Here is a 21,916-nt window from a genome sequence, read left to right as displayed (position 1 = left end):
CTAAGACTTAATCTTGAAATAAGGAACGCATGCTGGGGCTAAACCACCTCAAACATCGGTTGCAAGAGATGCTCACACGACTGGCAGGCATAGGCAAACTCGCCCTCCAGATGTTTTGGGACTACAACTCCCATCATCCCTAGCTAACAGGACCAGTGGTCAAGCATGCTGGGAATTGTAGTCTCAAAACATCTGGAGGGCCGAGTTTGTCTATGCCTGACTGAACGCATCACATGTCATTTACACACTGGGATGAAATGTAAAACCTGTTACTCAAGCCGGCCGTTCATATCGAGTTCTGCTCCTTTTGATTCTCTTTTCGCTGTTAGTTAAATCCTGCACTCTTTATACTCTCAATTCATTCTTTGATGCAGCACTTTTTTTCCTTAAAAAATGTTTAGGGATACTCTCATTTTTGACTGAAGAAAATCACCATTTTGTAGTTCAAATCAGGGAAATTAAATACAGTAAATGGACAAAAGTACAAAGATTCACAAAACGTCCCCCCAGAAAAAAGCACTGCTTTGATAGATCACTCTTTGGGGTTTTTTACTAATAGAAGAGCATAAAAATAGCAACAGTTTTATTATTTTTTTATGAAAGAAAACAACAAGCACTTGCCCACTCCATTATTATTTTTAATACCTTTTCACTGATTACTACATAAAATGTCCCAAAGCAAATTACAGTAGTAAACACCCACAATTACAAAAGTCTAAAATAGTATCAAAAGCCCAATACAACATTGCTTTTAAGAACTTTGGAACTTCGGAACTCCCTGCCTATTGATATCAAGTAGGTGCCTTCATTGTATTCTTTTCGGCACCTGCCAGAAACATCTTCCCAGTACAGTAACTGGAAATTCAAGCCAGCTACCTGCCACCTGGAGCAGACAGGTAAACCTGGAGCCTTTAAGTCAGAACCTGGTGGTCTGGCAACTCTGACTCCAAGGTGGTACCTGCGATCATGGCAAGAATGTTGTTCCCCATGGTGCTTCGCTTTAGTCAAACTCATCTTTGCTTCACTCCTGAAAACAAAATGGAGGCTAACAGCAAAAGCCTTATAATTTTATCTTTCTATCTGTTGCATACCCTCCAGCATTTCTCTGGTGAAAATAGGAATGTCATATTCCATCGTCATCATAATTTTATTATTTGTACCCTTCCCAGACACTCTGGGTGGCTTCCCACATGTATAAAAACATATGCTTTTCAGATTGATAGATTTCACTAGTTTTACTATCATTTTAACATTTCAAAACTTGACTTCCTTCCCCCTCTTTCTGCGGTTCCTTAAATTTATTTATTTATTTTATTTTTTATTGGAAATTTTATTTAGAACATAACATAAACCCCCCACCCCCAATACAGAAGTACAATAAGCATAACATAGATTTATTTTTAATACCTTCTGCATATCCACATTAACTTAATTTGCTCATTTATTCATCTACTTTAAATATATGCTCTTATAAAGCTGCAGGTTATGACAATAATCCTGCCAATGTTCTTCTCTGTTTACAATTTATCTGTAAACATTCAATAAACCATTTCTATTGTTTTATAAAAAGTTTCTTATACTTTTGGTAAGTTTCAACATTTCTGCATATTCGATATATAAAAACATAGCAAAACATTAAATGTTAAGAACCTTCCCTACACAGGGCTGCCTTCAGATGTCTTCTAAAGGTTATATAGTGACTTATTTCCTTGGCTCGGGGGTCCCATAACTCCATACCCTCCAACATTTCTCAACTAGGGCCAGGGCCTTTTCAGCACTGGCCCCGACTTGGTGGAACACTCTGTCACAAGAGACCAGGGCCCTGCGGGACTTGACATCTTTCTGCAGGGCCTGCAAGACAGAGCTGTTCCTCCTGGCCTTTGGTTTGGACTCCGTCTGACCCTTATGTTTCCCTCCCCTTATGGTCCTGATCTATGGGCTACTATTAAAATGAGGCTGCATTTTAAATTGCATTTTAACCTGTATTTTAAATTGGTGTTTTTTTCCCTGTTATGTTTTTACTGTAATTTTACTGGTGTTAGCTGCCCTGAGCCTGGCTCTGGCCGGGGAGGGCAGGGTATAAATAAAATTTTATTATTATTATTATTATTATTATTATTATTATTATTAATGTAAATAGGGATGTTCTAAGGAAAAACGTGGCATTCTGGGATCAAATCATAAACCAGGATGGATTCTTTAAATCCAGGACTGTCCCTGGAAAATAGGGACACTTGAAGGCTCTGCTATCTATCTATATAATAATAATAATAATTTATTATTTATACCCCGCCCATCTGGCTGAGTTTCCCCAGCCACTCTGGGCGGCTCCCAATCAGTGTTAAAAACAGTACAGCATTACATATTAAAAACTTCCCTGAACAGGGCTGCCTTAAGATGTCTTCTGAACGTCAGGTAATTCTTTATCTCTTTGACATCTGATGGGAGGGCGTTCCACAGGGCGGGCGCCACTACCGAGAAGGCCCTCTGCCTGGTTCCCTGTAGCCTCACTTCTCGCAATGAGGGAGCCGCCAGAAGGCCCTCGGCGCTGGATCTCAGTGTCCGGGCTGAACGATGGGGGTGGAGACGCTCCTTCAGGTATACAGGACCGAGGCCGTTTAGGGCTTTAAAGGTCAGCACCAACACTTTGAATCCTGCTCGGAAACGTACTGGGAGCCAATGCAGATCTCTCAGAACCGGTGTTATGTGGTCCCGGCGGCCACTCCCAGTCACCAGTCTAGCTGCCGCATTCTGGATTAATTGCAGTTTCCGGGTCACCTTCAAAGGTAGCCCCACGTAAAGCGCGTTGCAGTAGTCCAAGCGTGAGATAACTAGAGCATGCACCACTCTGGCGAGACAGTCCACGGGGAGGTAGGGTCTTAGCCTGCGTACCACGTGGAGCTGGTAGACAGCTGCCCTGGACACAGAGTTAACCTGCGCCTCCATGGACAGCTGTGAGTCCAAAATGACTCCCAGGCTGCGCACCTGGTCCTTCAGGGGCACAGTTACCCCATTCAGGACCAGGGAATCCTCCACACCTGCCCGCCTCCTGTCCCCCAAAAACAGTACTTCTGTCTTGTCAGGATTCAACCTCAATCTGTTAGCCGCCATCCAACCTCCAACCGCCTCCAGGCACTCACACAGGACCTTCACCGCCTTCACTGGTTCTGATTTAAAGGAGAGGTAGAGCTGGGTGTCATCTGCATACTGATGAACACCCAGTCCAAACCCCCTGATGATCTCTCCCAGCGGCTTCATATAGATATTAAAAAGCATGGGGGAGAGGACAGAACCCTGAGGCACCCCACAAGTGAGAGCCCAGGGGTCTGAACACTCACCCCCCACCACCACTTTCTGGACACGGCCCAGGAGGAAGGAGCGGAACCACTGTATGACAGTACCCCCAGCTCCCAGCCCCTCTAGACGGTCCAGAAGGATGTTGTGGTCGATGGTGTCAAAGGCTGCTGAGAGATCCAGCAGAACTAGGAAACAGCTCTCACCTTTGTCCCTAGCCCGCCGGAGATCATCAACCAGCGCGACCAAGGCAGTTTCAGTCCCATGGTGAGGCCTGAATCCCGATTGGAAGGGATCCAAATGGTCTGTTTCCTCCAGGCGTGCTTGGAGTTGTTCAGCAACCACCCGCTCAATCACCTTGCCCAAGAATGGCAGATTTGAGACTGGGCGATAGTTGGCCAAATTGGCCGGGTCTAAAGATGTTTTTTTAAGAAGCGGTTTAATGACCGCCTCTTTCAGCGGGTCTGGGAAGGCTCCCTCACAGAGGGAAGCATTCACCACCCCGCAGAGCCCATCGCCCAGCCCTTCCCGGCTCGCTTTTATCAGCCAGGATGGGCAAGGATCAAGGAGACAGGTGGTCGGTTTCACTCGTCCAAGCAGCCTGTCCACATCCTCGGAGGTAACAGATTGGAATTGATCCCATGTAACAGGACCAGACAGAACTCTAGCACTCTCCCGCCCTGGCCCTGCTCCCACAGTGGAGTCTACCTCCTTCTGAATCTGAGCGATTTTATCTGCAAAAAACTTTGCAAAAGCATTGCAGGAGATCTTGGGGTCCCTACCAGGCCCCGGTGGTACAGGTGGTTCTGATAGAATTGCGAACCACCTGAAAAAGTCTCCTGCTGCTGTTTTCTGCAGATGCAATGGAGGCGGCGAAGAAGGCCCTCTTCGCCGTCGCCATTGCCACTTGGTAGGCTCGACGTTGAGCTCTAACCCGGGTCCGGTCTGATTCAGAATGAGTTTTCCGCCACCGGCGCTTTAGCCGTCTCAACGATTGTTTCATCACCCTCAGCTCCGGGGAAAACCACGGGGCTGTCCGGGCTCCATGCAATCGGAGAGGGCGCTTCGGAGCCAGACAATCAATAGCCCTGGTTAACTCCGCATTCCAGCGTGCCACCAGGGAATCAGCTGAAAGGCCATCAACTTGGGATAAAGCATCCCCTACCACTCTCTGGAGGGACGCAGGTGGCGCTGTGGGTTAAAGCCTCAGCGCCTAGGACTTGCCGATCGAAAGGTCGGCGGTTCGAATCCCTGCAGCGGGGTGCGCTCCCGCTGCTCGGTCCCAGCGCCTGCCAACCTAGCAGTTCGAAAGCACCTCCGGGTGCAAGTAGATAAATAGGGACCGCTTACCAGCGGGAAGGTAAACGGCGTTTCCGTGTGCGGCTCTGGCTCGCCAGAGCAGCGATGTCACGCTGGCCACGTGACCCGGAAGTGTCTCCGGACAGCGCTGGCCCCTGGCCTCTTGAGTGAGATGGGCGCACAACCCCAGAGTCTGTCAAGACTGGCCCGTACGGGCAGGGGTACCTTTACCTTTACCTTTACCACTCTCTGGAAGCCAATTGGATCCATTAAGTGGCGGGGGCGGACCATCCGAATCGGTCCCACCTCCCTGAGGAGGGGAAGGGTTGCGGAGAAGTCCAGTTGCACCAGGAAGTGATCTGACCATGGCACTTCTTTTGTTTCGCTTTTAGTTAATGTCAGATCACTAACATCCGTAGAGGTAAACACCAAGTCTAAGGCATGTCCGTGGCTATGAGTTGGGCCAGACTTATTCAGGGACAGCCCCATGGAGGCCATGCTCTCCACGAAGTCCCGAGCGGCCCCTTGTAAGGTCGAGTCGGCATGGATGTTAAAATCCCCCAGGACAACCAAGCTAGGTGTCTCCAGGAGCATATCCGCCACGACCTATCATCTATCTATCTATCTATCTATCTATCTATCTATCTATCATCTATCTAGTGGCGTAGCGTGGGTTGTCAGCACCCGGGGCACGGCAAGTAATTTGCACCCCCTAATCTGTGGATTTGCGCACCCTAACCCCCAGATGGTGCGACCAGTGCGGCCGGCCCCCCCTGCACCCCCCACGCTATGCCACTGCATCTATCTATCTATCTATCTATCTATCTATCTATCTATCTAATTCGTTCTGGAGTTCCGTTCTTTACCTGAAACTGTTCTTAACCTGAGGTACCACTTTAGCTAATGGGGTCTCCCGCTGCCGCCGTACGATTTCTGTTCTCATCCTGAAGCAATGTTCTTAACCCGAGGTACTATTTCTGGGTTAGCAGAGTCTGTAACCTGAAGCGTCTGTAACTGAGGTACCACTGTATGGCTGATTCACCGGAGCAATGAACATGGACACTCTGCAGTTCTTAAAGCGCTAAATCTGTTAGGGCCTCTCCCGAGTCTTACTCCTAAGAGTCCCCAACCTACTACACTGCTGATCACCTATCTTAAGACAACTGCGAAAGTTTTTTTAAAGTTTGTGCCAGTATAAAAGTTTCAGCAGAACATTTTCTATGCTAAAATGGCAGCATTCTCCCCCAGACTTTTGCAGTTTGGCAAAATCCCGCTTTGGAAGGAAGGTCAGCCTTTGAGAAGAGTGTTGCAAACAGGTAGTCTGGTGAAAACCACATTTATTCTGCACAGTGTTTGCTGCTGCTGCTGTTGTTTACCGCCCATAGCTGCAAAGCCACAGACATCTTCCGCTGGTGAAAGCGGAAGCAAACTGCAGCCCAAAGAGAGCTAATGTCCATTTGGCCAGTGACAGGCGTGATGTGGGGCTTCAGATGCAAAAAAACCAGAGATTATTCAAGTTATTTTCTTTCATTGTTGATTGTTGTTAGGAGACGCATGTTCCTCCCCCCAGAGCTACAATTCCCAGAGTGGTTTAATAATAATACCTCTTCCCAGGCAACTCTGGGAAACGTAGCTGTGTCAGGGGAATGTAGGGATCTCCTAACCGCTCCCAGCACCCATAACAAACTCCAGCTCCCAGAATTCTTTGAGGGAAGCCATGGGTGTTTAAACTGGTAACATAGTGCTTTACATATACAGCATACCCTCCAACATTCCTCCAGTGAATATAGAGACATCCTGTTAGTGTTCTATTTATTTTATTTTATTTTATTTATACCCCACCCTCTGAATGCGTTGCCCCACCCATCTGGGCGGTTTGCAACACATACAAAAACACAATAAGACATTTGTAAACTTCGCTATAGAGGGCTGCCTTCAGATGTCTTCTAAAGGTTGTAACCTCGTGATAAATACGATTCAGGCTGAGCGCGTTCAGGTTGCGCTCTGTGGTGACCCGGAAGTAACAGAGCGCGTTACTTTCGGGTTTTGCTGCTCACGCATGCGCAGACGGTCAAAATTATGTCACGCGCATGCGCAGAAGCGGGGAAACACGACGCACGCACAGACGGGCTGTCACATCTTATGTTATGTTCAGGATGAGAATGGGGCTCTGGAACGGATCCCGTTCGCATCCCGAAGCTTATCTCCTTGGCTCGGGGGCAGTGGGTCACATAACTCCATACCCTCCAACATTTCTCTAATGAAAATAGGGACGTCCTAAGGAAAAGCAAAAGGGACGCGGGTGGCGCTGTGGGTTAAACCACAGAGCCTAGGACTTGCCGATCAGAAGGTCGGCGGTTCAAATCCCCGTGACGGGGTGAACTCCCATTGCTCAGTCCCAGCTCCTGCCAACCTAGCAGTTCAAAAGCACATCAAAGTGCAAGTAGATAAATAGGTACAGCTCCGGTGGGAAGGTAAACAGCGTTTCTGTTCGTTGCTCTGGTTTGCCAGAAGCGGCTTAGTCATGCTGGCCACGTGACCTGGAAGCTGTACGCCGGCTCCCTTGGCCAATAAAGCGAGATGAGCGCCACAACCCCAGAGTCTGCCACGACTGGACCTAATGGTCAGGGGTCCCTTTACCTTTTTAAGGAAACTCAGGACGTTCTGGGATCAAATCAGAAACTGGGACAGCTTCTGTAAATCTGGGGCTGTCCCTGGAAAATAGGGACACTTGGCGGGTCAGATAGAGTGTGAAATTGGCTAATGATGGTACAAAGCAGGGCTAATAAGGGGTGTGACCTAAGAAGAGGAGGTATGGCTTAGGAAAGTCCCAAGAGACAAACAGAGAATCCTGGTGGGGCCACTTTCAGCTCTTGGGCCTGAAGTCCCCCACCCCTGGTAATAATGATGATGATGATGATGATGTTGATGATTATTTATTTATACCCTGCCCATCTGGCTGGGCTTCCCCAGCCACTCTGGGCAGCTTCCAACAAAATATTAAAATACTTCAAAATACTTCAAAAATGCATCAAACATTAAAAGCTTCCCTAAAGAAGAAGAATAGTTTGGATTTGATATCCCGCTTTATCACTACCCGAAGGAGTCTCAAAGTGGCTAACATTCTCCTTTCCCTTCCTCCCCCACAACAAACACTCTGTGAGGTGAGTGGGGCTGAGAGACTTCAAAGAAGTTTGACTAGCCCAGGGTCACCCAGCAGCTGCATGTGGAGGAGCGGGGAAGCGAAACCAGTTCACCAGATTATGAGTCTACCACTCTTAACCACTACACCACACTGGCTCCCAATGTTGAACCCTTTCCCCCTGCACCATGAATATCTCTCCCTTCCCAAGCTTCCAGCCAGGATGGAGGGGGTTGGCAGATCCAACAGCAGATGTCCCTTCCGACCCTGAAGCCTGGAGACTGCTAAATGCAGTCAGGCGTTTTTATATCTTCTCTAGTTTGCCATGAAATCTCATGACCGTTGTATGTTCAGCTAAATAATAATAATAAAAAAATACTTCCAGTAGCACCTTAGAGACCAACTAAGTTTGCTATTGGTATGAGCTTTCGTGTGCATGCACACTTCTTCAGATGCAGAATCAGCTATGTTGTGCTGCTGATTCAGCTGGAGGTAAGGGGGAGACTCTTACTTTGCAATCTTCCTCAGGAAAGAGTGACGGCCACCCATTTCTCTGAAAAGAGGCCTGATAAGGGGCTTCTTATCACACAGGGTGTTTAATTCTGTATTTTTAATCTCCTATAATATCATCCTTGCACGAGCTTCCCACAAATGAACATGCAAGGGGGCACATTTCTAAAATGAACTGCAGGGTCAAAAAATAAAAAAGGAAGACATGCACATTTGAACAATAACAATTAATAGAAGTGCATGTTATCTGTCTGCATGGGTTAAAAGGCAACTGTGTGCTACTTGTTGCACTTGTTCTTTTTTTAGGAATGACCACTATCCAGAGAACATTTATACCAAAGGATGCCATGCAAATAAACAACACTGAAGACAATGATATTAAATGACAACATGGTGCCGTGGGTTAAACCACAGAGCCTGGGACTTGCCGATCAGAAAGTCGGCAGTTCGAATCCCCGTGACGGGGTGAGCTCCCGTTGTTCGGTCCCTGCTCCTGCCCACCTAGCAGTTCGAAAGCACGTCAAAGTGGTGAAGGTTAGCCACCAACCAATTTTTTAACCAATGCCTAACCGCAAACCTTACAAGTTGTGTGGTTAAACCACAGAGCCTAGGACCTGCCAATCAGAAGGTCGGCGGTTCGAATCCCCGCAATGGGGTGAGCTCCCGTTGCTCGGTCCCTGCTCCTGCCAACCTGGCAGTTCGAAAGCACATCAAAGTGCAAGTAGATAAATAGGTACCGCTCCAGCGGGAAGGTAAACGGTGTTTCCATGTGCTGCTCTGGTTCGCCAGAAGCGGCTTAGTCCTGCTGGCCATGTGACCCGGAAGCTGTACGCCAGCTCCCTCGGCCAATAAAGCAAGATGAGCGCCGCAACCCCAAAGTCGGCCACGACTGGACCTAATGCTCAGGGGTCCCTTTACCTTTACTATCAGCACATACTTTCTTCTTTGGTGATCACTTGTAGCCGAGTAAGATTGTCTTCCATGAACATGGTCTTAACAGTGAATCCGTGACTGTGGAAGCCAATTCTAGATCCACACGTCCTTCCACAGTGGAGACAAAGGATCCCAGGTGGAAGTTGATCATGGTGAAGGTTAGCCAAACGTGTACATTTCTCCCTTTTGTCCTGAGTTCGAGTGTCTTCAGAGCCCATGACACCTTTGGTAAAGGCTGTTCTCCAACTGGAGCTCTCGCAGGCCAGTGTTTCCCAGTTGTCCGTGTTTATACTACATTTTTTTTAGATTTGCCTTGAGAGAGTCTTTAAGCCTCTTTTGTTGACCACCAGCATTACGCTTTCCATTTTTAAGTTTGGAATAGAGTAGTTACTTTGGAAGATGATAATCAGGCATCCACACAACATGACCAGTCCAACAAAGTTGATGTTTGCTTCAACACTGGTGATCTTTGCTTCTTCCAGTACACTGGCATTAGTTCACCTGTCTTCCCAAGTATATGTACAGTGGTACCTCGGGTTACATATGCTTCAGGTTATATACGCTTCAGGTTACAGACTCCGCTAACTCAAAAATAGTGCTTTAGGTTAAAAACTTTGCTTCAGGGTGAGAACAGAAATTGTGCTCCGGGGGTGCAGCAGCAGGAGGAGGCCCCATTAGCTAAAGTGGTGCTTCAGGTTAAGAACAGTTTCAGGTTAAGTACAGACCTCCGGAACAAATTAAGTATTTAACCCGAGGTACCACTGTAATTCTTTTCGGAGACACTGTTGATGGAATCTTTCAAGGAGTTGGAGATGGTGTTCATAAGTGGTCCATGTTTCACAAGCGTACAGTAAAGTTGGTAGTACAATACCTTTGTAAACAAGCATTTTGGTTTCCCTGCAAATGTATTGGTTCCAGACATCCACTGACTTACAATTCATGTAGCTCCTCACAGCCTTTAACCATTAGTACATCAGCCCATATTTTCCATAGAAATTGTTACACTACAAGTGAAATCAAAATCCTGCCAGCATTTCCATCTCCTTACAGTGGTCTTTTAAATGGTTTGTAAGTTTCCCCCATTCTTTTGTAAAGTTTTTGTCCTCTTGATTCCTGAGTTTCCAGTCAGCTTTGCCATCTCGGCATAGTCCATCCGCTTGGTTTGCCATTCTTCTTTGGTAGGGACTTTGCCTTCTTTCCATCTCTGGGCTAGGATCATCCGAGCGGCTGTTAAGGCAATAATAATAGTATGTCATGTGACTAGGGAAGTGGGGCAGGATTCCAGGCGGGACAGAATGTAGAAACACAGAGTGGTAGATTGGAAGATACCCCAAAGGGTCATCTAAGACAAACCCGCTGCAAACCCTACAGGACCGCCTCTCCTGGTATGTCCCACGGAGGACCTTACGGTCTTCAAATTAAAACATCTTGGAGGTCCCGGGCCACACGGAGGTTAGGCTGGCCTCAACTAGAGCCAGGGCTTTTTCGGCTGTGGCCCCAATCTGGTGGAAAGCTCTGTCACAAGAGACTAGGGCCCTGTGGGACTTGACATCTTTCCACAGGGCCTGCAAGATGGAGCTGTTCCACCAGGCCTTTGGCCAAGGCACAGTCTGACCCCCCTCTCTCCTTATGTAATCCTCATAGCACTCTAACCCTGGTTGCCATTAATTTGACTCTGAATTGATTTTAGAATGAATTGATTTTAGAATGTATTTCAATTAATTTTTCTTTTCTTTTTTCTTTTTTCTTTTTTCTTTTTTCTTTTTTCTTTTTTTTCTTTTTTCTTTTTTTCTTTTTTCTTTTTTTCTTTTTTCCTTTTTTCCTTTTTTTCCTTTTTTCCCCTCTCCACCTTCCTTTGCCATCTGTTTTAGTTTGTTATAGTCCATTGTTTCATGATTATATTTAAGTTTTGCTTGTTTACTGTTAGATGCTGGATTGTTCTCCTGCTATTTAGGTGGTTTTTCTTCCCTGAATGTATGTTATATGGTAGTTCTGTTTAGCTGTGGAATGTTTTGTGATTTATTTTCTAATTGAATTAATTGGTTAGTCTAATATTATAATAGTAGGTAGACAAATACTATAATAGTTTCGTATTAGTTGTATTCATATTATTATATTATATTATTCTGTGGTAATCCTCACAGAACTCTAGCCCAATGGTTGCCATTAATTTGGTTTGAACTGATTTTATAATGAATTGATTTTATAATGCTGGGTTACTTTTATTGTTGTTAGCTGCTGGGGAGGGCGGGATATAAATAAATTATTATTATTATTATTATTATTATTATTATTATTATTATTATTAAAGCAGGACTAATTCTGGCATTGAGCATAAAGAGCAACCCTCCATGGGGTTGTCCTTTTCCAGCTGATCACCCAGAAGCAACCTTGTTTGTGTTTCCTCCAGTGCAGGATGGGAGCATGTGGTAGCAAGAAGACCGGCTGGAAGGAGAGGCGCAATTCCGTATACAAGCAGAAACCTCTGCCATCTCCGAGAAAGAAAAACCCTCCACCGCCACCGCCGGTAAGAATTCGAATCCAAGACTGGGCTGTGCCCCAAAGGACTGGAATTCTGCCTCAAGAAGAAGAAGAAGAAGAAGAAGAAGAAGAAGAAGAAGAAGACCCTGCCCATTTGACTAGGTTGGCCCGGCCACTCTGGGCAGCTTCCAACATACATAAAAAGATAATAAAACATTAAACAGGGCTGCCTTCAGATGTCTCCTAAAGGTTGTATAGTTACCTGTTTCCTTGGCTTCAGGAGTCACCTAACTCCATCCCCTCCAACATTTCCCTGATGAAATAGAAATGTCCTAAGGATAAGTGTGACATTCTCAGTTCAAAGTAGAAACTGGGACAGCTTCTGTAAATCCCAGTATACCTGAAGGAGCATCTCCACCCCCATCATTCAGCCCGGACACTGAGGTCCGGCTCCGAGGGTCTTCTGGCAGTTCCCTCACTGCGAGAAGCAAAGCTACAGGGAACCAGGCAGAGGGCCTTCTCGGTTTGGTGGTGCCCGCCCTGTGGAACGCCCTCCCACCAGGTGTCAAAGAGAAAAATAACTATCTGACTTTTAGAAGATATCTGAAGGCAGCCCTGTTTAGGGAAGTTTTTTATGTTTGCTGTTTTGTTGCTTTTTTTATAGTGGTGGAACCGTCCAGAGTGGCTGGGGAAACCCAGCCAGATGGGCGGGGTATAAATACATCATCATCATCATCATCATTAGTACAGTCCCTGGAAAAAGGGACACTTGGAAGGTCTGCAGCTGATGCTGACCAGTGGGTTGCAGTCAGGGCAAACTATTTTTATTTTCTGGTTCCCAGTGCATTTTAATGATTTCTTGTAACTTGCTGGCTACACTTACTTTGCAATTTATAAAGTTTGGTTTTTTAAAAAAGTCGTAAACTGACTTGAATCACAACTTGAGGGAAAGAAAGGAGGGGGTGAGGGGGGGGACTATTGCAGTGAAGTAATGTTTGGTTTCTGTAACTTTCCAAAGGTCAAGGCAAAGAACTTCACCATTCCTGCCAATCAGTCTTCTGACAGCGGTAAGAAGATGAACCTTGGTTTTTCCTTGACGTTTTGCAAAACTTTCTCTTGCTGTTTTCTCAACACCAGGGAGCTATTGTGATGAGCCATTGGAATGAAGGCTTGCTTTATTTCCTGCTCTGAGTTCTCCCTAAGCCTGCAAAATAGAGCTGTGCATTTCTTTTCCAGCTGCAAACATGCAATTCAGTACTACAATTACCATTGTACTGTGGAGAGTGTGTTAACTTATGGTCTGTGTGTGTGGTTTGTGAGCTGATAGTGTTGTGTATTGAGTCAAAGGATTTTATATCTGTATTATTATTGTCTGTATTGCATTAGGTTAAAGTAACTGCCTTTTGGTTCCAGAGGGTACAGCTACTATTGGTTCATTTAAGCTGCTGTATTTGGATCCTCTGTCTTATTGGTTTCCTCCAAAAGGCAGGACTGTGATTGCCTGATATTGTTCCCTCCAAAATGTATCCTTTCTAGCTTGTTCCCTGTCCCTATAAATGTAGCTCTCCCCTCCTCAAGTCTCAGTCTTGTTTGCTTTAATAAAGAAGTGTTACTAGAGAACTGTCTCCAGCATATTATGTCAAGAGAGCTGAAATCACAAACCCCACGTCACAACAACTGGCGACGAAGGTGGGATCCGGAATGCTGAGGAGCGGTTAACGCAGCCCTGCCTCAGAGTCCAGATTGAAGCTAAAACAAGACTCACTGGCCAGCTGAGAAGACAACCCTGCCCACAGGACAATGGAGAGTCCAAGGGTATTGGAGCCCTTCCAGCCATCAGAGCCCCACACGTGGGAAGACTACGTCGAACGCTTCAAGTTCTTCGCGGTGGCTCAAGGGATCACCGATGCCAGCAAAAGAAGGGCCACATTCCTGAACTACTGTGGGCCTGAGATCTTCACGCTGGCCAAGGCATTGCTTGCTCCAGCGAAGCTAAGTGAGACATCTCTCAAAGATATTCTTGCCTGCCTAACAAGCCATTTGGCGCCTACTGAGACCAAGATGGCCCGGCGGATGGAGTTTCATAAGAGGCAGCAGCGTGCTGGGGAGTCTGTATCTGCATTTCTAGCTGAACTGCGGAAGCTCGCTCAGCACTGCGACTTCCAAGATCTGGAAGAGACTCTCCTGGATCGTTTTATCGGTGGTCTGAGCAGCAAGAAAGCCAGAAGACGCATCGTGGCTAAAGAAGAGGTTACCCTTGCTTCAGCCTTGAAGGAGGCCACCGCCACGGAGAATTATGAAAGAGAGGAGCTTGATGCCAGTCGCAGGGCCCCTAAGCCACAGATAGAAGTTGCGCATGCCATGGACGAGCTAGAGGCTACTTCGAGCCAGAGCCCAGTCCGTGGGGTCGAATCAGTACGTCAGGCCTGCACAGTGCACAAAGATCACCGAGGCAGGTGCCCTGGTTGTGGCGGAAACCATGAGCGGAAGAGTTGTCGTTTCCGGGATGCTATGTGCCGGACGTGCGGGAAGACAGGTCACATCGCCAGGGTCTGTAGATTGGCGGTGTTGGGAGCGACAGGAGCACCTAGACTGGAGCATCGCAGACCGCCCACAGCAACCCACGTTCTACAGGACTGCCACTACGTAACGGAGATCAACGGGAGGGTCGTGCAGTTTCCAGTGCAAGGCAAGGCACACGTCAAGGTGAAGATTGAAGGTCAGCTGTGCGACATGGAGGTGGACTCCGGATCTGGATTCACTATCGTGTCGGACCAGACCGCGAGGACATTCTTCCCCAGGGGTAAGTTGCCCCCTCTGGAGCCCTTCCCGGCAACTTTGCAGTCATACTCAGCGGGCCGCATCCATGTCATGGGAATGTGTGCCGTGAGAGTACAGTTCCGGGACAAACAGGTGGTACTCAAACTGGTGATTGCGAAGGGCAGTCGCCCCAGTCTCCTGGGCACTGACTGGTTCCCCGCCCTGGGACTGAGTATATCAGGGCTTAATTCAATCCAAACCTGCCCTGAGATGAGTGAGGCATTATGCAAAGAATTTGCTGGTCTCTTTAATGGAAAACTGGGTTGTTATAAAGGGCCCCCAGTTGACTTCGAATTGGACCCTGGGGTGGCCCCAGTCCGACTCAAACCAAGGCGAGTGCCATTTGCACTGCAACCCAAGATCGAAGCAGAGCTGGATAAATTGGTCAAGCAGGGAGTTCTCTCACCCGTGGACTCCGCTAAGTGGGAGACTCCAATCGTCACGCCCCTTAAAGCAAATGGGGAAGTCAGGATCTGTGCTGATTACAAATGTACTATCAATAAGGCACTCAGGGGAAACTCATACCCCATTCCAGTCGTATCACATCTGTTGGCTAAACTGGCTGGGGGCAAGGTGTTCGCCAAAATTGACCTGGCACAAGCTTACCAACAGCTGCCAGTAACCCCACAATCAGCGGAAGCACAGACTATTGTCACACATAAAGGGGCGTTCAGAGTTAACAGATTACAATTTGGAGTTTGTGTGGCCCCAGGGATTTTTCAAGGACTCATGGAACGCCTGTTAAGAGGTCTGCCGGGGGTCTTGCCATTTTTTGATGACGTTTTGATTGCTGGAAAAGACCCACAGGAACTGGTTGCGCGTGTCCGTGCAGTGTTGCTCAAGTTCAAGGAGGTGGGATTGCAACTAAAAAAGGAAAAATGCAGTTTTGGGGTGCCAACTGTGGATTTTTTTGGGGTTTAAAATTGATGCATCAGGCATCCACCCCACAGATGCTAAGGTTAAGGCCATCATCGAGGCACCACGACCACAGAACAAGACGGAGTTGCAGTCATTCCTGGGACTTATTAACTTTTATCATTCGTTCTTACCCCAGAAAGCTTCAGTAGCTGAACCATTACATAGACTGTTGCAGAAAAAGAATGTGTGGCGATGGGGGCAGGAGCAGCAGAAGTCTTTTGACTCCTTGCGAGGAATGCTGAGTAGCAGGAGCGTCCTTGCTCATTATGATGAGTCGAAGCCGCTGGTCCTGGCATGTGATGCCTCTCAATATGGTCTGGGGGCGGTGCTGAGTCATAGGGAACCGGATGGGTCAGAAAAGCCCATCTCTTTCTATTCCCGTACGTTGTCGGCCACGGAGCGCAACTATGCTCAAATTGACAAAGAGGCACTTGCAATTGTGGCAGGAATCAAAAAGTTCCATGATTATGTGTACGGTCGCCATTTCTCCATTGAAACGGACCACAAATCACTGTTAGGGTTGTTCAACCCGAACAAACAAACGCCACAAATTCTCTCCCCCAGAATGTTGCGTTGGTCTATATTCCTGAACGGGTTCCAGTACACCTTGACCCATGTGCCGGGGAAGCGGTTGTGCCACGCTGATGCGCTGAGTCGATTGCCCCTTCCTGGCGGGAGCAACGAGGATCCTGCTCCAGCGGAGCACATAATGATCCTGGAAACACTTCCGGGGGCTCCTGTAACGGCTACTGATATAGCTGAGAAAACGAGGAAAGATGCTGTTCTCTCCCGTGTGCTCACTTGGGTGGGGAGGGGGTGGCCAGGTGGTCCGCATGAAGACAAATTCAGGCCTTATGCAACAAGGCAGCACGAGTTGTCCATGCATAAGGGTTGTCTCCTGTGGGGAGATAGGGTGATCATCCCAGCACCACTGAGAAACAGGGTTCTTGAGACGCTTCACATGGGACACCCGGGAATGGTCAGGATGAAGTCGCTAGCCCGATGTTATGTGTGGTGGCCTGGAATGGATCAGAACATAGAACAATGGGTACGAACATGCAAGGCATGCCAAGAGGTGCGGCCAGAAGTGGCCAGAGCACCAGTTCACTGGTGGGAGCAGTCCAGATCTCCCTGGAGCCGGCTGCACTTAGATTTTGCTGGGCCATTCCAGGGGAAGGTCTTTTTGGTTATCGTCGATGCATATTCCAAATGGTTAGAAGTGGCGATGGTCCCTAGCATGGCATCAGCTGCCGTAATCAAGGTGTTGAGGCAGCTGTTTGCAACACACGGGTTACCTGAGACCATTGTATCAGATAATGGGGCAGCTTTTGTATCCCAAGAATTCAGGGCATTCTTGGCTGATAACTTCATAAGAGGGGTCACATCCGCGCCCTTTCACCCATCCTCCAATGGGCAGGCGGAGCGCATGGTAAGAACAGCCAAAGAATCCATTGCGCGCTTAATGGAGGGTAACTGGTCAGCTCGCATCGCGCGAATGTTATTTTTGCAGCATGCGACGGCGTGTACTGCAACGGGCAAGTCGCCAGCTGAGCTGCTCTTGGGTAGAAGACTGGTAACGGTGCTGGATTATGTCCACACGGATAAAATGCCAAACCGTAATGCAAGAGCAACCCCCCAGGCTGAGACTGACACAACAAGGTATCTCGCCCCTGAAGATCTGGTCTGGGTGAGGAACTATTCACGAGGTTCGTGGTGGGTGGCTGGTGTGGTCACCTGGGCTAGTGGACCTGTGTCCTATTATGTGACCTTGGAAAATGGGCAAGTTTGGAAGAGACATATAGATCAGCTGAGGCGCCGGGCGCTCAGCAGAGAGGAGTCTGATAATTCATCCCTGGCTAACGACGCAGAGCTGCAAGGCCAGGGTGAAAATGGCCCAGAGGTGCAGTCACCAGGGGCCTCAGCAAATGAACCAGGGTCTGCTGGTCCTCAGGATGATGAGGTACAGGTAGGGGACCCTGAGATGTCTGGGACTCTATCTGTTCCTGACAAAACCCCTATAGCAGTCCCCCTACCACAGGTGACACCCAATCCAGAACCGGCAACACCTGTTGTCAGGAGATCAAGTAGGAGTTGTAGGACCCCACAGTACCTGAGAGATTACGTCTGCTGTGCTCACTAGGGGGGGAGGGGTGTTGTGTATTGAGTCAAAGGATTTTATATCTGTATTATTATTGTCTGTATTGCATTAGGGTAAAGTAACTGCCTTTTGGTTCCAGAGGGTACAGCTACTATTGGTTCATTTAAGCTGCTGTATTTGGATCCTCTGTCTTCTTGGTTTCCTCCAAAAGGCAGGACTGTGATTGCCTGATATTGTTCCCTCCAAAATGTATCCTTTCTAGCTTGTTCCCTGTCCCTATAAATGTAGCTCTCCCCTCCTCAAGTCTCAGTCTTGTTTGCTTTAATAAAGAAGTGTTACTAGAGAACTGTCTCCAGCATATTATGTCAAGAGAGCTGAAATCACAAACCCCACGTCACAACAGATAGGTCAGGGGAAAAACAATGTTGTCCAGGATTGTAAAGACTGCGGAGAAAATAATTGAGTGCACTCTCCCTAAAAAGGTAAAGGAACCCCTGACCATTAGGTTGTGGTGCTCATCTCACTTTATTGGCTGAGGGAGCCAGTGTACAGTTTCCGGGTCATGTGGCCAGCATGACTAAGCCGCTTCTGGTGAACCAGAGCAGCGCACGGAAACGCCGTTTAAATTCCCGCCAGAGTGGTACCTATTTATCTACTTGCACTTCGTGCTTTCCAACTGCTAGGTGGGCAGGAGCAGGTACCGAGCAACAGGAGCTCACCCCGTCGCGGAGATTTGAACCGCCGACCTTCTGATCGGCAAGCCCTAGGCTCTGTGGTTTAACCGACAGCGCCACCCGCACTCTCCCTACCTTGGATCAAATCTACGCTTCCAGGTGCCATAAGAAAGGTGCAGAGATAGTGCAGGATAGTATGTACCCCAAAAATGATCTCTTTCAGCTTCTGCCTTCTGGAAGAAGGTACAGGGTTATAAAGACTAGGACTAGCCGCCTGAGAAACAGTTTCTATCCAAATGTGATTTTGGTTTTAAACGCAGTGTAAGGTAGTCTCTATGAGAGTATATTGTATTTAATTATGGGGTATCAGAGGTTTAAGGGGGATAACCAGGCTGGGATAGCTGGGATAGCAGGCTTGTTGGTTTCTGAATGTCTGGTGCAGATTTTCAATTTCGTCGTTCTGTATGGGACAATGACAATAAAGTTTATCGTATCGTATTGTATCATATCATATCGTATTGTATCGTAGTGGAAATCTAGCAGGCAAGTATTTACCGTACTTAGAGCAGCCGCCCCCCCCCCCCAAGCCGAAGCTCTTGGCTTACAAAATGAGCTCCTGGCCTTTTCTTGGCACGACTCCACCAATAAATGCAAACTGGAGTATTCACTGGACTTGGCCCTCACAAAACCATGCATTGTTCCTGAATCTCACACGTGACCTTGCAAAGGGGGGAGGTTGCCAGTGGCTTTCTTTGAAAAGGTCAGGCCGAGAGAGATTTAAAACTCTCTGTCTCACCCTTGGCTATATTTAGAAGGTCTTTGGCTCGCGGCATGAAAGGTCTTCTCCCTTTCACAGGACGGGTGTTAGCGTATCTGCTGAAGACCTGCCTGAATGTATTCAAGCTGCTCACATTAGTGTTTAAGATGTCAAGGAGATAAAGAACTGCACAACATTTAGAAGACATCTGAAGGCAGCCCTGTATAGGGAAGTTTTTAATGTTTGACGTGAAAAAACAAAGAACTCCCTGCGTTTTTATATTTTGTCTCACTGGGGCAACCCAGCCAGATGGGGGGGTAGAATTGTTGTTGTTGTTGTTGTTGTTGTTGTTGTTGTTGTTGACAAGCCTCAAATATCTGAAAGAGCTACTCTTTCCCTACACACCTACAAAATATTTCAAGAAGACTTCCCATTTACATAATTTAATACTTGTTTTTAAATTTTGCAGACTTTATCTGTGCGCCATTGATGGCTAATGTTTTACAGTTTCTTATGTGCTGTAAGCCACCCAGAGTGGCTGGGGAAACCCAACCAGATAGGCAGGGTACAAATAAACTATAATAATAATAATAATAATAATAATAATAATAATAATAATAATAATAATAATATATTTATACCCCGCCCTCCCCGGCCAGAGCTGGGCTCAGGGTGGCTAACACCAGTAAAATTACAGTAAAAACATAATAGGGGGAATAAACCAATTTAAAATACAGGTTAAAATGCAATTTAAAATGCAGCCTCATTTTAAAAGTAGCCCATAGATCAAAACCATAAGGGGAGGGAAACATAAGGGTCAGACTGAGTCCAAACCAAAGACCAGGCGGAACAGCTCCGTTTTGCAGGCCCTGTGGGAAAATGTCATATCCCGCAGGGCCCTAGTCTCTTGTGACAGAGCATTCCTCCAAGTCGGGGCCAGTACTGAAAAGGCCCTGGCCCTAGTTGAGACTAATCTAACCACTTTGCGACTTGGGACCTTCAAAATGTTGTCATTTGTGGTCCTTAAGGTCCTCCGCAGGGCATACCAGGAGTGGCGGTCCTGTGGGTACGTGGGTCCTAGGCCACATAGGGCTTTAAAGGTCAAAACCAGCACCTTAAACCTGACCCTGTACTCCACCGGGAGCCAGTGCAGTTGGCAAAGCACTGGATGAATGTGATTCCATGGCAAGGACCCCGTAAGGAGCCTCGCTGCGGCATTCTGCACCCGCTGGAGTTTCTGGGTCAGCTTCAAGTGCAGACTTCCTTACAGCTGCTGCTGGTATTAGACTCTCCTTTTTTGGAGGTTTTTCAACTGAGGCTGTGTGCCCATCTGTCGGGGGTTCGTTAGTCACGATTCCTGCACTGCAGGAGGTTGGACTAGATGACCCTTGGGGTCCCTTCAATTCTATGATTGGATATTTCCTCTCCATGAGGTTGCAATATGGCTGTTTTTTACAGCAATGCCTGGGTTTTCTGTCTCAAGGTCAGTGGCTAGTCTCAAGTCATGAAAAGCCTAAAACCCATTGCTCAATAAATCAGTACATATTAATTTAATCTTGTAATCCTAATCACCATAATAAATTTCTCTGGCAGCAAGTTGTCCACCGTTGGAACAGTAACAGGCTAAATAAGGGCTAGTTCAGGAATATTGTAACCATATAAGTGAACAGGAAGGTATTAACTGAAGGTACAGAAGCTGCATTAAACTTAAATCCAGGCTCTTCTCTACCTTTGCTGAACAAGGAGTGGGGATGGTTGACCCTATTCCATGTAGTTGATACTGTCGGAATTCAAGCCCGCCCATATCAGCAGAAACTGGCAACAGTCCCAGGCACCCGGCTTGATTCCCTATTGACCTCCCTGGCTGCATTCCCCAGCAAGCGCAGGCAAGGTCTCGATTGGCGATTCTTCTCAAACGTGAGAAGAACACACACCCCCTTCCCCTGGCAGGGGGAAGAGATAGACAGAAACGTATTTACATTCTTTTATTTCTGTCTTTGCAGCATTTCAAAAAACATGACTGCTCTCTCCAAACTCCAGCAGTGTTGTGACAAACACTTCCTGTACATCCCGGACAGGAATAAACGGAAGAGCTCATATTTCACTCTGAGCTAATTCCGGTGCTTCGCACTGTGACTGTCCCTATGTTTCCCATGAACAGTCTCAACATTCCCATCATGTTTACTTTTCAAGCTAGGACTTTGCAGCAGCATTGCTTCATTATCGTAACAGAGACTTCTAGCTTCTAGGTCTTGGGCTCAGTTAATACTTTTGCTTTTTTTTCACAATACAGATAAGCACATTGTCATAGCACAGTACCATTTCACTACGCTGAGTGACCGCGATCTGCCATTGACCGTAGGAGAGAAGTTTGAAGTCCTTTGCAGGTGAGTGATCTTTTGCAAGTTTCGATCAGCTCAGTCATGCTCTGGTATGCCTTTTGCTATAAATGTGCAGTCATACCTCGGATTACAGACGCTTCAGGTTGTGCGATTTCGGGTTGCGCACCGCGCCGAACCCAGAAGTACTGGAACAGGTTACTTCTGGGTTTCAGTGCTTGGGCATGCACAGAAGCGCTAAATCGCGCTTTGCGCATGCACAGAAGTGCTAAATCGCGACCCACGTCTTCGCAGACGCAGCTCTGCGGGTTGCGGACACTGTGGGTTGCGAACATGCTTCCCATACAGATCACGTTCGGAACCCGAATGTCCACTGTATAAAAATCAACCTGAAATATACAGCATCCTCATGTAAAAAAATCTGGGCCCATTTGCCTGTTGTGATACAGTTTTACCATCCAAATGAGTATTCATATACAAACATACCTACATACATATAGGATACCGGTGGCACTGTGATCCAAACCACTGAGCCTCTTGGGCTTGCCGACTGGAAGGTCGGCAGTTCGAATCTGGTGATGAGCTCCCGTTGCTCTGTCCCAGCTTCTGCCAACCTAGCAGTTTAAAAGCATACCAGCATGAGTAGATAAA

General features: G+C 47.3%; 1 protein-coding gene across 2 annotated transcripts in view; it reads left to right on the top strand.

Moving 5' to 3' along the window:
• The window catches only part of BLK (BLK proto-oncogene, Src family tyrosine kinase), a 42,664-nt gene that overhangs the window by 2,240 nt on the left and 18,508 nt on the right, over positions 1-21,916 (top strand). The window contains exons 2-4 of one of the 2 annotated variants that reach the window (XM_083733505.1): positions 11,589-11,705; positions 12,678-12,726; positions 21,220-21,313. In XM_083733505.1, the coding sequence (XP_083589631.1) occupies positions 11,595-11,705; positions 12,678-12,726; positions 21,220-21,313 (254 nt within the window). In that variant the 5' untranslated portion in view covers positions 11,589-11,594. The remainder of the gene's footprint in view (positions 1-11,588; positions 11,706-12,677; positions 12,727-21,219; positions 21,314-21,916) is intronic. The other variant, XM_083733504.1, reaches the window with a different exon arrangement.

Source organism: Podarcis gaigeae (genome assembly GCF_964106915.1).
Source record: "Podarcis gaigeae genome assembly, chromosome: 3".
Taxonomy (NCBI): Eukaryota; Metazoa; Chordata; class Lepidosauria; order Squamata; family Lacertidae; genus Podarcis; species Podarcis gaigeae.
This window is presented reverse-complemented; position numbering and strand designations above follow the sequence as displayed.